General features: G+C 29.7%; 2 protein-coding genes across 2 annotated transcripts; one reads left to right on the top strand and one right to left on the bottom strand.

Annotated features, from left to right (window-relative positions):
* Positions 1 to 186: 186 nt before the first annotated feature.
* LOC145743857 (vacuolar protein sorting-associated protein 35-like) lies at positions 187 to 10,486 on the top strand. The gene is made up of 17 exons (XM_082561912.1): positions 187 to 434; positions 817 to 940; positions 1,513 to 1,704; positions 2,182 to 2,278; positions 2,785 to 2,904; positions 3,332 to 3,415; positions 4,092 to 4,201; positions 4,616 to 4,712; positions 5,165 to 5,313; positions 5,639 to 5,740; positions 6,437 to 6,548; positions 7,217 to 7,369; positions 7,832 to 7,954; positions 8,424 to 8,603; positions 8,893 to 9,129; positions 9,516 to 9,659; positions 10,092 to 10,486. Exons 1-17 carry the CDS (start codon positions 227 to 229, stop codon positions 10,278 to 10,280), a joined length of 2,421 nt encoding a protein of 806 aa, XP_082418038.1. The 5' UTR covers positions 187 to 226; the 3' UTR covers positions 10,281 to 10,486.
* Positions 10,487 to 17,011: 6,525 nt separating this feature from the next.
* LOC145743869 (angiopoietin-related protein 1-like) lies at positions 17,012 to 19,640 on the bottom strand. The gene is made up of 6 exons (XM_082561929.1): positions 19,309 to 19,640; positions 19,123 to 19,247; positions 18,951 to 19,047; positions 18,767 to 18,863; positions 18,641 to 18,708; positions 17,012 to 17,698 (listed from the first exon to the last, which is right to left on the bottom strand). Exons 1-6 carry the CDS (start codon positions 19,622 to 19,624, stop codon positions 17,451 to 17,453), a joined length of 951 nt encoding a protein of 316 aa, XP_082418055.1. The 5' UTR covers positions 19,625 to 19,640; the 3' UTR covers positions 17,012 to 17,450.
* Between the last annotated feature and the right edge of the window lie 2,315 nt (positions 19,641 to 21,955).

The following is a 21,955-nucleotide window of genomic DNA, read 5'->3' as shown; positions in this document are numbered from 1 at the left end:
ATGTGTGGTGAAGCAAGTGTTCTTACCACTACACCACGCTGCCAGTGCCGGTGTGTTAAGGGATTTTCTTTTTAGATCTAGGATAAAAATTGAAAAATGCATTAAAACGAAAACTGTGTATAGAAAATGTTAAATCACATTGTTTTAAATGGTTAATCAGTCAGTATCTTCACTTTTTTAGTTTTTTATCTAAGTTGTGATCCTAAAAAAATTTAAAATCAACGAAATGTCGGTTTCCGAAAACAATTTATCTCAAAATTCAGTTGACCAGGAACGCTTACTAGACGAGGCACTCCAAGTGGTTAAAATGGAGAGTTTTCACATGAAGCGAGAGTTGGATAAAAACAAGTTGATGGACGGTTTAAAACATGCTTCCGATTTATTAAAAGAACTGAGAACTTCGGCGCTGACTCCAAAAAATTATTACGAGCTGTGTAAGTGTTAAAACATTTTTATTTTTTGCTTGTTTTTTTTGTTGCTTTTGATTTAACATATTAGGTTTAAATCTTTTTATATAATAAAAATTTGCAACTCGTTTTCAAAAAAGTTTAATTTTTTTAATAATACTTTTAGTTAAGTTTAAAAACTAATTGGTTAATTGAATGTAAATATATATACATGAAAAAGTAAGCTAAGCCTTAGAATGTTATTTTGATTAAGTTCAAAAATTGATTAATAGCTTAAAATTAACTTCGAAATAAATATACATTTTTTAATTAAAAAATGTTTAAAACTTGTGTTTGTTATGTTTTTTTAATTTGTGTAAAATTTTAATTTTTGTTTATTAAAATTCCTTTACCAATTGTTTTTATGCAGACATGGCAGTTTGTGATGAGTTGAGATATTTGCAAAATTATTTGACGGAGGAGTTCCAGAAAGGAAAAGTTTTAACTGATTTGTATGAATTGGTTCAATATGCTGGCAATATTATTCCCAGACTGTAGGTTTTTAAATATTTTAAATTTTTATGATTGTAATTATTTTTTCAATATTATGGTCTTCCCCTTATTAAATTTTTTTTTAATTTGTTGTTTAACTTAAGGAACTAACCTAACCAGAAATTTAATTGTTAATTTTTAATTACCACGTGACTTTTAACTTAAAAGGCAGATTTCTTTTCAATGGCAAAAATTTCTTAAATTCTAATGACATAATAATGTAATTTTTGGATACTGTTTACCCTATGATTTTATAGCAAAAATTAATAGTAACATAAAGTACCAATTTATTCAGTAATTTAATTGGGCCACGTATGTTGTCTGGTTCTAGACAAAACATAATTACACTACGGTCCTCCTAAATCCTCTCCTGCGGTATGCAGAACGTTGTGTTGTTTAGACCCGGACAACATACGTGATTCATTCAATTTGTTAGATTTCCATCTTTTTTAAAACTTGCCATTTTTTTAAATTACATAATAATTTTTAGTCAATTGTGGTTTTTTAATAATATATATTAAATGATTTTATAACAAAAATCAAATATATACAGATAAAAAAATCTTATTTTTAGGTATCTATTAGTTACTATCGGAGTAGTTTACATTAAAACTAAACCAGAATCTTGTAAGACCATCATCAAGGACTTGGTTGAGATGTGCAGGGGAGTGCAACATCCATTAAGGGGATTGTTCCTGAGGAATTTTCTACTTCAGTGCTCCAAGAATGTCCTGCCGGATGCTCGGTTAGATCCATCTCAAATCAAGTTTGTAAAAAATTTTTTGGTAATTTTTTTTTAAATTAAAAATACTGCTATGGTTTAAGTGCTGTTACGCCCTTAAGTAAGGTGCTATAAACGATACTGCCGAGCCAAAAACTAATCAGCAGAACAATTATCGAGCAATTATAATCTATAATAATATCATAAACTGCCAAATGCGACTCGAGACTAAGTCGGGGTAACTGATGTTACTCTATGTTTAGGCCGTGAAGTTGACCTTTATTCATCAAGATAACTCAATATACAAAAAAAATGATTTCTTACAAAAAAAAATTTTAAATTTTTTTATTAAAATACCGAAATGGTTTAAATTATTTTTTTGAAAAAATCAAACTCAGTGTTTCCAAATAAACCAACTTTTACCTACATAATACAACTTTTTTGTTTATGTTCTTTTTTTTATACTTAAAACAATTAAATTTGTTATAAATATTAATTTTTATTTTAAATCATTCATTGTAGCGATGAAAACCAACCCGCTTCTATTCTAAACTCGATTGAATTTATTCTTCTTAATTTTGCTGAAATGAACAAGCTATGGGTTAGAATGCAACATTTGGTGAGTTTTTATTTTGTTACATAAAAATTATTAATTTTGACAACATTAAAAGTTTTTAAAACATGATACCTGAAAATTAAAATAAACTGTTTTTATAATTTTTGGCATATTAAATAATTTTTCCATTTGAATAATAAACAAAAATTGTCTGAAATTTAAACTGTTTAAAAATATCTTTTGCTTAAAGTAATCAATTATATTAAATATGGCTGGCAGCAAAGTGTAGTGGTTAGAACAGTTGCTACACTACATGAGGTCTTGGGTTTGTTTCCCACTGCTCTTATGCTGTAGTGCACTTGAGTAAGGCGCTATAAACGGTATGAACTTCTACTGAGCCACCACTTAATCAGCAGCTTAATTACCGGGCAATTATAATCTATAATATCCCAAACTGCCACAGGCAACTCGAGACTGGGTTGTGGTACCTAATGTTACTCTATGTTAGGGTCGTGAAGTTGACCTTTCCACATCAAGGATAAAGATATCAAATATTATAAAAATTGTAGGGGCATAGTCGTGATAAGGAAAAAAGGGAAAAGGAACGACAAGAACTTCGAATTTTGGTTGGAACCAACTTAGTTAGATTAAGTCAACTGGAAGGGATTGATGTGAATGATTATAGGAAGGCAAGATATTTGGTTTATCTTTTAAATAAGCTAATAAACAACTTGTTTAACTTATGTGGTTACTATATAAAACACTGATTTAAAAGCCCACATATTTTGACCGGAAAAAACAATTGATTAAAAAGTAAGCCTATATAATAAAGCCGGCTTTACAGCCTATGTGTCACCCTGACCCAGTTTTGAGAAAGATTTATTTATATTAATAATGCATTTCTTAAGGGCATTTTAGTAAAAGCAGTGGTAATGGAACCCTGAAAATTGGAATTTAATTTTTATTTAAATCTATGTATATAGTATGTTTTTGGCTTCATTTATTTAATTATTTTCTACTGATAAGATAGTTAATTATTTTTGTGGGGTTATCATTTACACTATAAGAATAGATCAGTAACCTGCGCCCACAAAATTGTTTAACTTGTTGTTTTAGATTGTTTTAAATGGAGTATTGGAGCAGGTTGTGAACTGCAGAGATGCTATGGCTCAAGAGTATCTAATGGAGTGCATTATACAGGTGATTTAATACTCATATATTTTGTGTTAATGAATAAGCCACATTAAAAAAACAAATTTAAATTTTCAGTTAACCATTAGTAATTTGTTCGACTGTATTACTGTTTTAAAAAAGGGAATATAATTCTAAAAATTTGGGTAATTTTTAGTCCTAAGCTTGAAAAGAATAAGCCAAGATAAAACAAAGGTAGTAAAAGATATTTTTATGCTTAATTTATAGCTCTACAAATAAAACTGCTGTTTGTGGTGCTTGCCTAAATTTCGCAGGCAAATATTTGTTAAAAGTTGCAAACAAAAAAACGGCAGCGTGGTGTAGTAATAAGAACACTTTTTACACCACACATGAGGTCGTGTGTTCAATCCCCACTGATCTCATGCTGTAGCTCCCATGAGTAATGCGCTATAAACGGTATGAACTCCTGCTGAGCCAGCCATTATTCAGCAGCATAATTATTAGGCAATTATAATCTATAATATCCCAAACTGCCACATGCAACTCAAGACTGGGTCGGAGTAACTGATGTTACTCTATGTTTAAGTCGCGCATTCGACTTTCCCACGTCGAGGATAAAGATATATACAAAAAAAAAACACTGTTAATATTTTGACCTTAAGCTGAGCTATCAACCAATAAATGAATAATTTATAATCCTTAAAAAATTGTAATTTTTTAATAGGTTTTTCCTGATGAGTTTCACATCCAAACTCTTCGTGGATTCCTCTGCGCGTGTGCTGATGTCCATCCTGATGTTAACATTAAAAACACCATTATTGCTCTTATCGAGAGGTAGGCACTTTTAATAGTGTAGAAACTTTTTGTGTGGGTTTTATTTAACGCAAAAAAGTTGACAAAATTGTAAAATAATTTGTGTTAACATGTACAATTATAAGTTTAGTGGACAATGAGTGGACAATGTGTATGTTTATGTTCAATTATAAAGTAGGTAAATTATCGCTGGCAAATATTAGTTGAAAGTTGCGACTAGATTTCAACAAATTAAATGCTGACTATAGGGCAAGCTATTGATTAGTGAATAAAATGTTAAGTTTATTAAACCGTAAATTATATTAAGTTGCAACATTTAAGAGTAAAACCATAGTTCCATTACTAAATGTCAAGAGTTAAGCCGTAGTTCCCATACTAATATGTTCAAAATTTAACACTTTAAAAACAAACAACAATTATTTTGTTGTATCTCAGATTAGCATTATTCGTGACAAGAAACGAAGGAAATGCGATCCCATCGGAAGTTATGTTGTTCGATATTTTCTCTGAACAAATTGACAAAATAACGGAGGTAATTTATTACAAGTATTACCAAATAATGTGTTTTATACAAAAAAGGTTTTACTTTTTTTTATGTAATTTAAAAGTAGGTTTTTACATTTTTTGAGGTAAGGGTGTGCTATTCTGACGTGTTTTAAGCTCTATGTTAACACTAGGCTTAAGGGCGAGTAGTGTGACATTGGTGCGGTTCAAACCCCGAAATTTTTTGGTTTGTTGTCTCCCGCTATGACTAGTATACCAAATTAGCAGTTAACCAATATTCTTTTTATTTTCATTGTCAAATACATTATATTTAATAAATGGCCCTTCTAAATAAAAAAACAACTGCTGTTTGTGGTGCGCTTATAACTTAACTTTCTTTTAAACTTCTTTTAAACACACTTTAACAGTTTAAATGTACCCCAGCTTGTAGGATGGACAGTTAACTATTTAAACCAAAGTAATTGTTGTTTAAATATCCAGCAAAGACAAGAGATGCTGCTTGAAGATGTAGTGTCCATGCATACAGCGTTGGTGAACCTTGCTTTTAAATGTTACACGGACAGAGTAGATTATATTGACAAAGTGTTCGAGTCTACGATGGAATTGTTCGGGAAAAGAAAAATTGAGACGTAAGTCGTTTTTGTTTTCTTTTCTCGAGTCACATATGTTGTTCGAGTCTAGGCAAAACAACGTACCGTTTACCATAGGAGAGAATTCTCTCAAAGCGTAATCCGTAGGTGATAATTCTCTCACACTGTAATCCAGACGAGGGAATTTGGGAGAGTTGTTGTTTAATTATGTTTTGTCTGGAACAGGACAACATATGTGATCTCTTTTCTCTTATAACTTTAATTAAACTCCACTTTTACGTTTTTTTTTTGTGTTCGTTAATTAAAGTTTTTTTATAGAACTTCAGAATATTTTTTTTTTAATATTTACAATTTTTTTCTGCAGAATTTCAAGTGTAAAAGATGCTGCATTGTGCAAAGAGTTGTCCAAACTTCTAATGGTTCCGATCGACAAATACAACAACATTTTAACGGTGTTGCAAATCAAGTAAATTAATTTACAATTTATTTACTAAAGTTTATTAAAAATTTTATTTCTTCTATTTATATATTTTTATTTTGTATACATCTTATCCTCGATGTGGGAAAGTTGAATGCGCGACTTAAACATAGAGTAACATACGCTACTCCGACCCTCTAGTTGCCTGTGGCAGGGATATTTTAGATTATAATTTCTCGATAATTATACTGCTGATTACTGGCTCAGCAGGAGTTTGTACCGTTAATAGCGCCTTACTCAAGGGCGCTACAGGATGAAATCAGTGGGGATTAAACCCACGACCTCATGTGTTTTTACCACTACACCATGCTGCCGGTTCATTTGTATATGTACAAACCCCATCATTTATGAATTAAATTTCAAGACATTAATTTTAAAGTTTTGATGGACAGGCTTAATTTTAGAATTTTATCTTTTTTATCTGTTAGTTTTTTGTCAATGCTTAATTAACCCTTAGGCCTTATTTATATGTAATGGAGTTTAGTAAACTTTATACATATGTGTATGTATGTTCAATTAAAAGGCCTTTAAATGAAACAAAACTGCAGTTTGTGGTGCGTGGGTAAATTATTGCAGACAAATATTAATTAAGAGTTGTGACCATATTATGACAATTAAAATGCCGACTATAAAGCAGGCTATCCACTAGTAAATGTAAAATAAAATATATGTTTTCAATTCTAGGTATTTTGCTCCACTATACGAACATTTAGACTACTTTTCTCGAAAGCAAATCGCGATTAGAATTATTAACAACGCTTTGGAAAATGAAACAAACATACCCGATGCTGGACAAGTAGGAATTTATAAATATTCTTTTTGATATTATCTTTTTTAACCACCTTTAACAGGTTAAAACTTTGTTGATGTTTAATTATTCGTTGATCAACAGATTGGTGTTTATTATTTTGTTGATCAACAGATCGATGTTTAAAACATTTTGTTGATCAACAGATTGATGTTTATTATTTTGTTGATCAACAGATCGATGTTTAAAACATTTTGTTGATCAACAGATTGATGTTTATTATTTTGTTGATCAACAGATCGATGTTTAAAACATTTTGTTGATCAACAGATTGATGTTTATTATTTTGTTGATCAACAGATCGATGTTTAAAACATTTTGTTGATCAACAGATTGATGTTTATTATTTTGTTGATCAACAGATTGATGTTTAATACATTTTGTTGATCAACAGATCGATGTTTAATTATTTGTTGATCAACAGGTTGACGTTAAATATATTTTGTTGATCAACAGATTGATAATTTGTTTATGTTTAATATATTTTGTTGCTCAACAGGTTGATAATTTGTTTATGTTTAATATATTTTGTTGATCAACAGATTGATGTTTAATTATTTGTTGCTCAACAGGTTCATAATTTGTTGATATTTATTTTTTTGTTGATCAACAGATTGATAACTTGTTGATATTTAATATATTTTGTTGCTCAACAGGTTGATAATTTGTTGATGTTGATCTCCCCGTTGATTCAGGACCAAGCAGATCAAACTTCAGACGAAGATGCGGAGGATTTTGCGGAAGAACAGGGACTAGTATCAAGATTTGTTCATCTTCTTTATTCAGACGAACCTGACCAACATTATTTGGTAAAAATTTTGTTCAATTTTAGTTAAGATAAATTGTGTTTTAACGCTGTTGGTTAAGGTTCCCAGTTACTATTATTTAAGTTGGTGCACAAAGGGCGATCTGTACATGAATTGCATTGACCTTTTATACAATCTTGTGTCAAATGGGTTATTTAAGAGTACTAGTTAATTGATGTAGTGATCAGAACAATTGCCTTCACTACATGAGGTCGTGGGTTCGATCCCCACTGCTCTCATGCTGTAGCGCCCTTGAGTAAGGTGCTATAAACGGTATATACTTCTGGTGAGCCAGCACTTAATCAGCAACATAATTATTGGGCAATTATAATCTATAATATCCCAAACTAACTCTGGCAACTCGTGACTGGGTCGGGGTAACTGACGTTACTTATGTTTAGGTCATGAAGTCAACCTTTCCACATCGAGGATAAATAAATGTAAAAAAATTAAAATTTGTTGCAGATATTAAACAAGGCATTCAGTCACTTTGAGAAAGGTGGGGACAAAAGAATGTCGTTCACAATCACTTCTGCTGTGTTTTCTGCTTATAGATTGTCTGCCAGATACAAAGAAATAAGTGAAGAGGTAAATGAAACAAAATGTTTTGCTGTTTATTTGTTAGATATTTGATTACTTTTCATTAAAGGTTGTTTGTTGTTTTGTTAAAATGAACTTAAATGCTATTTTTTATTAAAAGATTATCAGTTTTTTTTTTTAAACTAAATTATCATTATTTTTTATATATCCTTATCCTCGATGTGGGAAAGTCGAATTCGCGACCTAAACATAAAGTAACATCAGTTACTCCGACCCAGTCTCGAGTTGCCTGTAGCAGTTTGGGATATTATAGATTAATATTGCTTGATAATAATGCTGCTGATTAAGTGCTGGCTCAGCAGGAGTTCATACCGTTTATAGCGCCTTACTCAAGGGCGCTACAGCATTAGATCAGTGGAGATTGAACGCACAATCTCTTGTGTGGTGTAGCAAGTGTTCTTACCACTATACCACGCTGCCGGTCAATCAATAATAAAATATTTTTTCAATTTTTTAGGATGCAAAATGGAGTAAAAAATGCTGCAAGATTTATGAGTTATGTCGAACAATGAACAACAATCTTTGTTCAGTTGGTTTCCCTGATTTGTCTTTAAGGTTGTTCATACAAGGTGCTCTCATGGTATCTGAACTAAAATTTGATAACCATGAAGCTATTGCTTATGAGTACCTTTCACAAGTAAGCAATTTAAAACTGTTAACTGTTAAACCAATTTTGGTGAAAAACAGTTTACTAAAATTATAAATATTATTATTTTTGCTTTTATTACCCATATTTTAGTTTAAATAATTTATATATAGTGAAGCTTAGTAGACGATATACAGATTAAATAAAACTTTCGTTTGTGGTACAAGGATAAATTATCACCAGCAAATATTAGTTACGAGTTGTGACCATACATATATATATATCTTCCTTCAAGGTCTGTTATAAATGGATTTTACTTTTAACTCTTCATTTTTTCAAGGCTTTTTCGATATGTGAAGAGGAAGTTTCAGATAGTCGGGCTCAACTCGCAGCAGTGACCTTTCTTGTCAGCGCAGTTGAGCGTTGTGACTGTTTCAGCGAGGAAAACCATGCCCCTTTGCGTGCCCAGTGTGCTCATGCCACGGCACATCTGCTGAAAAAACCTGATCAGTCACGAGCCGTGGCACATGTGTCACATTTGTTCTGGTCAGGACGAACACAAGAAAGCGATGGAGAGGTAATTTATTTTGTTTATCCTTTATTAGAGTAAAATGGGTCTGGTAGTGTGGTTAAGCAGTCATGGCAGCAGACTACGAGCCGAAAGGTTTTGGGTTTGAGCCTCACCATTGCAACACTATTCGCCCTTGAGCCCGGCGTTTACATATAGCTTAAACACGTCATAACACCTTATCCTTCCCCAATAAAAAATACAAAAACCTAACACGTTAAAATTAGAGTAAAATGTTTGACTACAATGTTTATTTCTAGAAAAAATATAAATAATTCTAATTTTAACTTAGACTACTTAACCGAAATTCATAAATTAAGGTAAAAAAAGTTACCATTTAAGCTAGCTTTTGTTTAAATTCAACATACATAATAATTACCCAATATTTTATTTAGATGAAGGATTCCCACAGAGTTATGGAATGTTTAAAGAAAGCTATTAAGACTGCAAACCAATGCATGGAGTCAGCTGTTCAGTTGCAGTTGTTTGTTGAAATACTCAACAAGTATATTTACTTCTTCGAACAAGGTTGCAAATCAGTAAGTTGGTTTAAACATTCTTTTTTTGCATTTATTTATTCTCTATGTGAAAAGGTCGACTTTACAGGTTAAGCATAAAGTAACATTAGTTACTTCGACCCAGTCTCGAGTTGCCTTTTGCAGTTTGGAATATTTTCGATTATAATTGCTTGTTAATTAATCTGATAATATTACTTTTTGGTTTAGCAAAAGTTTGTTATGCCTCACTTGAGGCAGTTGGGATTGAACCTAGGACCTCAAGTTAAAATAATTTTTTTTTAATGTATGTTGAATAAAAAAATGGTATACTGTATGTAGTAAGTTATAAAGTAATACGAAAAAATATAATAGTCAAAAACAGGTAATTATTACGTTAATTATTAATAGCCAAAAATAGGTAATTATTCTAACTTTCATCGAACAATTTTTCAATTTTTTACTGTTATGATTAAGGTAACGGTTGATTTACTTAATCAACTGATCTCCAAAATTGAAGAAGATCTTCCAAATATTAAGGATAGTGAGGATTATGACATCATAGAAACCCATTTTAACAACACAGTCAACCATATCAGAGTGGTCAAGGAAGCTCAAAATTTTACTGATCGCTACAGTTTTACATACACTGGTGTTACAGTTTAAATTTGCATTTTAATAAGATTTATGAACCCTCTATAAAAAACATTTTTATTTTTATCCTAAACATATAAATTAAAATTAAATTTCACCTTTGTTTAAGCAAAATATTATTTTATTACTAAACTTAGATGTTACAAAGCTAATTTTACAGTTTTAGGTTTTAGCTTTAATTCTTTTGTCCAACCTAGAGCTATTACAATATTACTAAAATTATATTAAAATTTATTTTTTTAAAAATTTGATGATTTTTAATTTGCAAAATATATTAGGTATTAGTAAAACTTTAAAAAAAATTGATAACAATATTTACTGTAATATACCATAGTTGTAATTATAATTGTTTTTTTGTGAAGTGTAAAAATGCCATTTTTAAATTTATTCGATTTTTACTATGTCCATATATATCAGCTGATTTAAAGTGCTATATGCTTGTGTTTTAATTAGTTATACAAATATTAATACTTCATGTAAATTACATTTTTGTGCAATAGTATATTGATGCTAATTGATTAAACATATATTCTCTTAATAAATTGATTAAGTGATAACCTAAAGTTATAGTTTTTATATAGGTATGTATATCGTTTCTCTAAGGTAAGATTTAAATGGCACTTTTAACACGATTTGTATAGCTAAAAATTTGTGCTTTTTTAGATTAAAAAAATAAGTTAAACTTGGATAACTAGTAGCACATTGGTATATCATTTGTATTGCAATTACATCTGGTTTATTCCTAATATGTGCTTATATTTATATTAAGGTTAGGTAAAAAGGGGGCCCACATGCTAAGTTTATTTGTCGTTTGTTGATAATATTTCTCTATTCGTTTAGGATATTGATTTGTTAAAAGGGGGGTCACCTAATACAATGTTGCGTTATTAAAGTTCGCCCCATGCCACTGACTTTAAAAGAAAGTTGAATCGTCGACCAGCATGTTAAGTTGTCTCTGCTTGGTTATATCTAGCTCTTTTGAGCATAGGTGTCAGTTGTCAAACGTGTAATTTAAAAAAAAAAAATTTACTAAAATACAAAAACCAGTTAAAATGGTTGTACCAGACTACTTAATGGAATCGGACTTAATCTACCTGACGAAAATATATATTTGACGGATCGAACGGATTAATGGATCAAGTTTTATTAACTGAATCGAATATATATTAAATAGATATTACATAATTTAAATGCATATTTGACGGATATTTAATTAAACAAAGAAGTTTCATAAATTAAACCCTAACCCTCACCTATTCAGATTACCCATTAACACATCCGACTCATTCGATCCTTCTATCCGTCAATCAATCCATACGATCCGAAAATATATTCTCGTCAGGTGGATTAAGTTGTAATCTACTTAATGTGACGTCATTACCTTGACGTTACTGTACATGTGACGTCACTACCTCGACATAGCTGTGTGTCGTCATTACCAAGTCACCAACCCGTGACGTCATTTACATAATTATCAACAAAAATTTGTGTTTTTTTTCTGAGTATGCTTGTGTGACGTATTTTTATTACGTCATATAGGATATGTCTTTGTGACGTCAGTTAGCAGATTTATAGTTTAAAACAAATAACTAAGTATTGTAACGTCATATTTAAACTTTCTGATTTAATTTTTATATAAACACAGATTATTTACAGAATTATTTTAATGGTAAAGCAATGTTAAAATAATAATTAGCACAACTATTTACACATTATCATCACATTTAAATTAACAATAAATGTAAACAAATTTGATTGACGTTTAATATATGATCAGAATTCTATTAACATATTTTAAAAGTATTTATTACTTTTAATTATACACACAATTTTTAATTACAAATATTTTACAATTAGGTTTTTATTTTATTTAATGCCATTTCATTTACAAATATGTTATTAATGATTTGTTTTTACTTAAAACCTATGAAAAGGGGGCATAACAATTTTATATTTTAATTTATATTTAATTAGGATTATATGCAAAACTTTATATTTTTTAATTAAATTTTTTAATAAGTGAAAATAATTAATTTACAAATAAGCGTTTTTAATTATTTCCCTTAATTAACGAATATTTTACAACGGCCTAATCATCATTTTAGATTTTTTAAACGAATAAAAATTATTTTTCCAATGATACCAATTTATGCCACGATGACTTTGAACTCCCCCAACAAGATATTCTCCGTTTAAGTTTGTGCGATGACAAGCGTTATACCACCAAGCACCATGCCAGTTGTTAGCGCAGTTACCAATCCACCTATCATGATCTTGATCAAATGTTGAAAACGGCATCCCATTATGATAACTCATCGAATCTCCTGCATAAATATAAAAGTTAAACAATTTACTAAAATATAAAAAGTTTTAATCACTTAAATAATTTTGAAAACTTTTCGACATTTTTTTTTTTTTATAAATTTATTAACTGCCTTATAATAAATAAAAAAAAACATTTTAAACTATAAAATATTAAATAATTAATTTTTATTTTAAATTAGTAGATTCTTAAAAAATATAGATTTATTCTTATTGTTACGTAACCTAAGCCATTGTTTGTTTACAAATTATAATTTTAATACGAAAATAATATTTTAATAATAAAGATTGTGCAAAGAATAATAAACCATTGTGACGTCATAATTTATTATATTGTTGTACTCGAACTTTTTAGATAAAACTTATCCAACGCGCCAAAAACAAATTATAAACTCAGTATTATAATTTAAACAATTAAACCCATATAAATACTGCTGGTGCATTTAAATCGTGGTAAATTGTACAAATTAAAGCATATAAAATGCACTATATCTAATTATCTATATTATCTATATCAAAAAACCTCTTAAAATACTTAAAATTTTCTTTTACTTGTATTAAATCAAATGCACCAAGTAATCATTAAATTAATGCATGAGACGCCTTCTACCGGACATTTTGGCGTAAAGAAAACTTTTGATATGTCGAGCAGAATTTACTACTGGTTCGGCAGTAAAACAGATTGTTAAATACGCGCTAATATGTTTATCCTTAATTTTGAATCGTATTGCGGTTAATACTCTCATGCAATGTATTGCACCACATGTCGTAAAAGAACTTTCTAGAACAGTCATTAGAACTGATTGTTATCAAAGTAAATCGTTACAATTTGGAAGAATTTTATGTAAATTAGTTTTTACTGATATAATAGTTAATTGTTAATCACGGCGGATCTTTCATTGACTGATTGGAATTTCTGGTAATTATTTTTTGTTCCTTTTAGTGTAAATAAGTTACTAATCTGTTTTTTAAATGTTTAAAATATGTCTTAATCTTTAACCACGTGCAAAACTTGCCAATAACATACATAGTCTTGGAGTATCTTAACAGTGTTTTTTACTGTTTTTTATAACACACTTTTAGAACTGTGATTGTTCACTTGGGTAGTACTGTTGGTTGACACTGTTTTTCTGTTAGGTCTTACTGACTGGATATTAGGTATTTTAATATTGCTATATTGTTAACTGCTATTTGTGTTATTTGATGTAGACTGTAATTTCTTATTTTTAACATGCTTGCCTACTATTGCAGTGAGTGAGCAGCTTACCTTATTGTGTCACACTGCCCATTAAGAGTTGAACACCTTTTTTAATAACTGGTATGTTTTTATTGATACTTGTAAATTTTGTTAATGGATTTACTTTTATGCCAAATAACCTCTTATTAATGCATATAGACTAACGTTAGGTTTTTTATTCTTCTAGTGTTCAATACTGTTGTTGTATCACTGTTTTTGCCGAATTTGCCAGTATTTTGAGTGGTTAGCATACTGTGTTGGTAAGCTTAATTTGTGCCTTACTATAGTTAATACCTGTGTAGTTATTGTTATCCTACTTTAGTATATTCACACGCGTTATTCGTTTCTTTTAGAAACTTTGGGTACTAATTCTTGAACGTGGATGAAATTTGTGTGCCGTTATTCGTGTTAAATACATGTAAACGAAGTGGTTTTTTATCCAAGAAGAGTTATTGCTGTAGTGTGCCTCTAAGCGCTACTTACTTTATAAGGCAAACGGCTATAGGCAGTTACAAATTTGTTGCCATAATATACTCCGGCATTTGACTACTAAGTGCTAGTTAAAGAGTATTTAAAACAGATATAGGCACATTTTGCAAAACTTGTAAACAATTAGCCCGTTTCCATGTCCAAAAATAAAGCCAGGCTTTTTATTGGACTTTGGGCTAATTTTTAGTCCAAAGCCCGTGCCTCCCGAAGAAATCCAATTAAAATATCAAAATTTTCATTAAAGTTACACACGGTGAGATATCCAGTGAGAAAAAAAAGTTGCAATCGACGTGCTAGATTCAATGCTCTGTACAACATAAGGAAATTGCTACATACTTGTAGCTATGGACTATTATTCTAAGTGGCCAGAGGCTTATCCAATACCTGACCAGGAGGCAAGAACTGTGGTCGAAGGTTTAACTTTGCAACTTTTTACACGACTTGGACGTATCTGCGAACTATTTTCTGATTAAGGCTCCAACTTCAAAGCATTTTTGTTTGAAAATAATTTTATAATCGTTTGGCGTAGTTAAAACAAGGACTACCCCTAAAGGTGGGCACCAAAATGTCATTGTGTTAATCGTTAAATAACGAAGTTAAATTTTTCGTTAAAATTTAACTTTTAAGTTAACTTTAAAAATCGTTTACGGACCTGTTAACTTTCGTTAAATTGTGCTTCCGTTAAATTAAGTTAATTTAATATTTTTACAAGTTTACCATGGTAATATAAAAGTATATATGTTTTATTTTGCCGTTTATTGGGTTTAATCGTTTCAGTTTTAAACGATGTATGCCACTACCGTCTGGCCGCTGTTATTTGGGCATTTTTTCAGTTTTGAAAACGTTTGTTTTAGTTTAAATAACAACTAAGATAAAAACTATTTTTTTTTTTAAAAAGTTCGTTTCTTTGTTTGTTTTATTTAAATTTTACCGTTAACGGTTTTCGATAACTTCCGTTACATTCGATTTAATTAATCAAGATTAACAAAGTTAATGTATTGTGTAACGAATCACCATTTTACGAAGTTACATTCTCGGTTAACTGTGCCCACCTATGACTACCCTATATTAAACTCAAACGTAAATGGTTGAACGCTTTAACCAAACTATATTCGCACAGCTGCATATGTACGTCGATCCTAATCAAAAGACTGGGGCCAACACCAGTTATATTTATTAATGGCTTATCCTACTGCAATTCATGAAAGCACGGACGCCGGCAATTATAATTTTTGGAACTTATGCGAATGGATTTTATATTTGGCAGACCAAAAAGCACCCGGTACTTAACAATTGAATACGCAAAGCAAATGGCAATGGATTCTGCCCACAATTTTTCCCGCGAAAAATTGCAAATATCAACGCATCGCATGAAACGGCATTACGATCGTAAAACCATAGCTGATTTCCATAAGCGAAGGCGATTGTGTTTGGTTATATCAGCCTATACGAAAAAGGGGAATAAAAGTTATCTAAACTATCGCAAGGCCCATACACAGTAATTCAGCGAATAAACGATTTGGTCTTTTACCTAAACACAAACTAAAAGTGGTTAATTGCAATCGCTATTGGGGATATAAGGGAATCCTTCCTTATATGGTTTAATAAACCCAACAAATCAAATATGGGTTTATTGCGACAACCCATGCCTACTGCCCCTCCTAGCGACGACAATATATACTCCGACAATGAACCTGATAATTTAAACTTTTAACTTTTTTCTACTTCTAGATCGGGGTGACCAATTTAAAACCTGCTTGTTTTATATAATAAATGTTTTTTTTTATATAAATCGTTCTTTAAAAAAAGTCAAAGTTGTTAACCTTTTCCTTTTATTTAAGTAAAGTACTTGATTAGACTATTTAGTTTTGGACTGAATGAGTATTATTTATATTATAGCTTAATCTTTATGTTATATATGTAATATGTGATTCTTTTTAAATAAGGTCACAGCGTTATTAAAACTGATTAAACAAAATTCTGAGAAAATTGTTGTAACACTAACCTAACTTCACTTAATTAATTTGTCTTTTATAATATAAATTAATTTCTACTATATTTATATTTATAACTAGAAAAGTTTCAATATTAGAGATTTTTAAATGATTTGCTTAAAGTCGTCGAAACTTAAAATTAAATTGCTTTTATAAATTACTGCGATTACTGCGAATATATAAATATGACTGCGAATATATAAAAATGACTGCGAATATATAAATATGACTGCGAATATATAAAAATGCCTAAATAACATTTTAAACGATATTTATAATTTGCAAAATAAGTTTAAATTTTGACGCTTAATTTGTTTAGCTTGGGGCATTTTAATTTCTAATATATGACGTCATAAGTTTGCAAACAAGTTTAATAAAAGTGCATGATATTAAAACACAAATTTATTCGATTAAAAATTTGTAAATATTTCATGTATTGGTCAATTAGCTTCTTTTAAATAAGAAATAAGCTTAAAATTTGCAAATGTTTAAAATAATTTACTTAATATAAATCAGATATAAAGTTTAAAACTTTCAAAACTATTATGATGTTTTATTAAATTAATTTACATTTAATACAAACAAATTTTAAGTAGAATTTACTTAAATTTAATTGTTCTATTTAAATTCTTCTTTGTTACGAACAACTAAGTAATGTGACGTCATATATAAACCTTCTGATTCAATTTTTATATAAACACAAATTATTTACAGAATTATTTTAATGGTAAAGCAATGTTAAAATAATAATTAGCACAACTATTTACACATTATAATCGCATTTAAGTTAACAATAAATGTAAACAAATTTGATTGACCTTTAATATATGATCAGAATTCTATTAACATATTTTAAAAGTATTTATTACTTTTAATTATACACACAATTTTTAATTGCAAATATTTTACAATTAGGTTTTTATTTTAATTAATGTCCTTTTATTTACAAATATGTTATTAATGATTTGTTTTTACTTAAAACCTATGAAAAGGGGGCTTAACAATTTTATATTTTAATTTTTATTTAATTAGGATTATATGCAAAACATTATATTTTTTAAAGTTTTTAGTTTTTAATAAGTGAAAATAATTAATTTACAAATAAGCGTTTTTATTTATTTCTCTTAATTAACGAATATTTTACAACGGCCTAATCATCATTTTAGCTTTTTTAAACGAATACCGATTATTTTTCCAACGCAACCAAGTTATGCCACGATCATTTTCAACTCCTCCAACAAGATATTCTCCGTTTAAGTTTGTGTAACCACAATAGTTGTACCACCAAGCACCATGATAGCTGTTAGCGCAGTTACCACTATGCCTCCTATCATGATCTTGATCAAATGTTGTAAACGACATCCCATTATGATAACTCATTGAATCTCCTGCATAAATATAAAAGTTAAACAATTTATTTAAATATAAAAGTTTTAATTACTTAAATAATTTTGAGAACTTTTCGACATAAAAAAAAACTAAATTTTATTTTTTTACGAATTTACTAAATGCCTTATAAAAAAATAAAAAAAAACATTTTAATTTATATAATATTAAATAATTAATTTTTATTTTAAAATTTACGTTTTTATTTTAAATTAGTAGATTCTTAAAAAATAAAGATTTATTCTTATTGTTACGTAACCTAAGCCGTTGTTTGTTTACAAATTAAAATTTTAATACAAAATAATATTTTAATAATAAAGATTGTGCAAAAAATAATAAACTATTGTGACGTCATAATTTATTATATTGTTGTACTCAAATTTTTTAGATAACACTTATCCAACGCTCCAAAAACAAATTATAAACTCAGGATTATAATTTAAACAATTAGACCCATATAAATATTGCTGGTGCATTTAAATCGTGGTAAATTGTACAAATTAAAGCATATAAGATGCACTATATCTAATTATCTATATTTTACCATAGTTTAGAAATGCGATTGATTTTATAAACTGCCACAAAACCTCGCATAGATCGATCCCGTGTCTAGAGATAAAGTTATATTGAAAGGGAAGCTATTATAATTTTTACTAACACCTTTTATGCTGATCTTTTAAAAAAGACCGATTTGGATTAAAAATCAGAGTATTTTTTAACTATTAATTATAAGAAAAATAAATATTTTTAAATATAAATTTTACGATAAAAAACGCGTCTTTAACATGCGCTTTTTGTAATCATATTTAAAGCGGTATTTGTGAGCTAAAGATTTTAAATAATTGTTTTTTGTTTGGTAGTCAGTCCAATTAACCACATAAAACATATTTATGTTTAACTTTTCAACTAAAACACTGCCAGTAACATAATTATATTTTACAAACCTGCAGTACCGCTATATCCTTTCACAGTCAATCGATAGAAACTTTCAGGATTTCCAACTTTAAAGTTGCTAAAATACAAAGTTGTTTATATAATAAAACTTTATTATTTAAATTATATTTTTTTACCTGTATCTTGCAAAGATTTTTTCGTCGTTCCAGGAGTTTAAATCAACTCGTAATTCAAAATTTCGTGATTTTGTCAACTGGTAAAGGTTATTTAAACCTATATATAAAAGTCCTATGATATTAAATGCAGCAGACAACTTTTACACAAATAAAAAAGTTAAAGAATTAGATTTCAAGGACTTACCAAGCCAATATTCGCCTGATATGTTTCCAAAACCATTCACGTAGTTATCCCAATCCAAGTAAAAGTCTTGAGACCCATCGAAACGTCTTTGAATGACCTTAAAATCAAAATGGTAATTTAATTATTTTTAATAAATTAAAAATATTAATTACAAAAATTAATTAATATTTACTATCCAAAAATCATCGTCTGTGGTTTGATCACAATAAACTGGTGTTATCTTATTGTTTATGATTATGTCGTATACCCCGCTTTCTGCATTGTTCGGTAAACCATTACAGTCCATGGTAGGCATTACTAAAAACCAAAAACTTGGGTAAATATGCAAATTAATAAAGGGTTACTTGTGTTAACTTACTTTTTACTGTTTGGGTTTTATTAAATCGATTTTCGAGCTCAGTGAGTTTATTTTTCAACTCAAGCAGCAAACTCTGACATTCATCACAGTTTCCCGGCTCCCCCTTCGCTCCGGGAAGACCCCTGACACCATCAACACCGGGAAATCCAGAAGTTCCGTTGAATCCGGGGGGTCCGATCGGTCCCCTCTTTCCGGGAGCCCCGGGTTCTCCGCGTTCTCTTGTGTAGTCATCGTTGCCACAAGTTAAAACAACTTGTCTGACGTTTTGTCCGCGTACAAACAAAAACACTAACACCAATAACTTAACCCAAAACATGTTTTTTGTTTAAGCAATATCTGCAAAATAAAGTCATAAAAAGTAAAAAACTATAATCAACATTTACAATAACTACAGCCTAAAGTTAAAGAAAATTTAATCACTTGAACAATCGCTGGCAGCAAGATGTCGTGGTAAGAACACTTTCTACGCTACATGAGGTCCTGAGTTCAATCCCAGGTGAACTTATACTGTAGCGTCCTTGAATAAGGCGCTATAAACGGTATAAACTTCTGCTGAGCCAGCACTTAATCAGTAACTTAATTATCGGACAATTATAATCTATAATATCTCAAACTGCCAAAGTCAACTCGAGACTGGGTAGGGGTAACTGATGTTACTTTATGTTAAGGTCATGCAGTCAACCTTCCCACATCGAGGATAAAGATGTATACAAAAAAATAAAAATAAAAGTTAAGCATTAATAAACAAAATGTAAACTCCACAATCAACATACAAAAACTTAATATTTGATTCAATCTTTATAATTCAAAGTAAGAGGCTCACTCTAAAATAACTTAAATGTATTTATATACTTAAAATTTTCTTATAACCGATCATTCTGCGCGGACAAAATATGCACTTTAAAAGCGAAAACAATTTTAAGTTAAAAATTGAGCTTAGTTTCTCTGTCTGGCTGACATTTTTAAATGAAAACACGGATTATGATTAGCTAAAAAAGGCACTAAATATTATATTTTAATTCTTTACATATCGTCTGTTATTCAAGTTTTAAAAAAATACGCAAAAGACTCTAGTAGATTATGACGTAAAAATTGTAGAAACGCTGTTTTAAAATACGGTTTGGCAGATTTTTCTCTTGCGCTTAAAAGTTTTTAATAATTTTAATAAATTTATATTTTAATAAAAGTTTATTTTAGTATAACTTGTACTTATTGTTCGCGAAAACAAACCTGAGCATAATGTAAGACAACCAAACCAATAAAATCTTAAGCTAGTGGGCGCATAGGCTGAGCGATTCTGTTAGGCTAAGCAATATTTTTATAAGAAGTCCGGTAGTGTGGCGAACCGGTCATGGCGTCGGACTACAAACCGAAAGGTTTCGGGTTCAAGCCGCACCAACGTCACACTATTCGCCCTTAAGTCCGGCGTTCACGGATAGCTCAAACACGTCACAATATCATACCCCTACCCAATAAAGAATATAAAACCTAAAAAATATATATATATATATATATTAAAAAAAAGGCAAACCAAAGCGTTAAATAAACAAAAATTATGTTATAATAATAGTTTTTGTTATGTAGGTACATCTACAAGTTTAATAAATCGTTGACAGCAGTAACTTAAACGATCTGACTGCTAGTCTTAATGGCTGTTTGTAAGAAAAAGTAAAATGGTCTAGTTTCGCTTTTAGATATATTCATACAGTTAAAAACCTAACGCTTTTTGGTTTACTGATGACAAATTTACTGTTAGAGTAAAACACTGTATTTGTAAACCACAACAATTTTGCCTTAAACTTTTAACTCAAATTTGGAACGCAGTGTAATAGGATTGTGATTCATAGTCTGCTGGAGTGACGACAAAACCCATTTTTAAATATAAAAGTTTTAAACTAAGGTTCCAGATTAACTACACAATCAAAATTAATAAATATATTCTTACAACAAAATATACGTTCATATAAAAGCTAAATGACCCTGAGCCCCACTGTTTAAAAAATAAAACCACAAAATGCTTTTGTAAATTAACCATATTACTACGATTGCTTCGTCATATGCACAAGACGATATTTTAACTTTTTATAATATTTGAACTCGTACTTCTACTTTAATATAACTTTGCTTTTTTACCAAAATAACAAACAACACACTCAATTTTTTTGGGTGGGCACTCCCCTATTCTATATCGTATTGTTCGTTGTACACTCTTCTCTTGTACTTCGTCGTTAAAGATGCAAGGACACCTGTATTTATACGCAGAAAAAACAAAGCTTTTGAAGAAGATTATTTAGGAAGTATTGCGTCATTCTAAAGTAAAATAAGGTGATATTGTTCTAGGTAACTAAAAGAACTATTGTTGTCAGTTCAGCTAAAAATGAGGTAATGTTTTTTATGCAGTCAGCCAAAAAACAAGTTTCCGTCGTTCTTTGTATTCAAACAAGCAAGTAATGGATGTGGTTTTAAGTAACGCTTGAAATAGGAATATTTATTGAACTTTGTCAAAACCCCGTTGCACGAAGGTCTTGTGTTAAAGCCAGTAATCTTATTACCGGTTCTGCATGGTTTAAGTTTTGTGTTTAAAGTGCTTTACCTTTTGTACTCTGACGTATTTTGTTTAGGGTCTTAAGATAAATTTTTATTTAAA

This window comes from Corella eumyota, chromosome 2 (assembly GCF_963082875.1).
Source record: "Corella eumyota chromosome 2, kaCorEumy4.1, whole genome shotgun sequence".
Taxonomy (NCBI): Eukaryota; Metazoa; Chordata; class Ascidiacea; order Phlebobranchia; family Corellidae; genus Corella; species Corella eumyota.
The sequence above is the reverse complement of the archived record's forward strand: the minus strand, read 5'-3'. Positions and strand labels throughout refer to the sequence as shown.

What these genes read in the sequence shown, in the direction of transcription:
- LOC145743857 (XM_082561912.1), top strand. Translation starts at nt 227, where the DNA reads ATGTCGGTTTCCGAAAACAATTTATCTCAAAATTCAGTTGACCAGGAA. An exon ending in GGGAAAAGAAAAATTGAGAC is followed by an intron (nt 5,314 to 5,638) that starts GTAAGTCGTTTT and finishes TTTTTTCTGCAG; the next exon opens with AATTTCAAGTGTAAAAGATG. An exon ending in CACAAGAAAGCGATGGAGAG is followed by an intron (nt 9,130 to 9,515) that starts GTAATTTATTTT and finishes TATTTTATTTAG; the next exon opens with ATGAAGGATTCCCACAGAGT.
- LOC145743869 (XM_082561929.1), bottom strand. Translation starts at nt 19,624, where the DNA reads ATGTTTTGGGTTAAGTTATTGGTGTTAGTGTTTTTGTTTGTACGCGGA. An exon ending in TAAAACCCAAACAGTAAAAA is followed by an intron (nt 19,248 to 19,308) that starts GTAAGTTAACAC and finishes TTTGGTTTTTAG; the next exon opens with TAATGCCTACCATGGACTGT. An exon ending in AGGATATAGCGGTACTGCAG is followed by an intron (nt 17,699 to 18,640) that starts GTTTGTAAAATA and finishes ATATTTATGCAG; the next exon opens with GAGATTCAATGAGTTATCAT.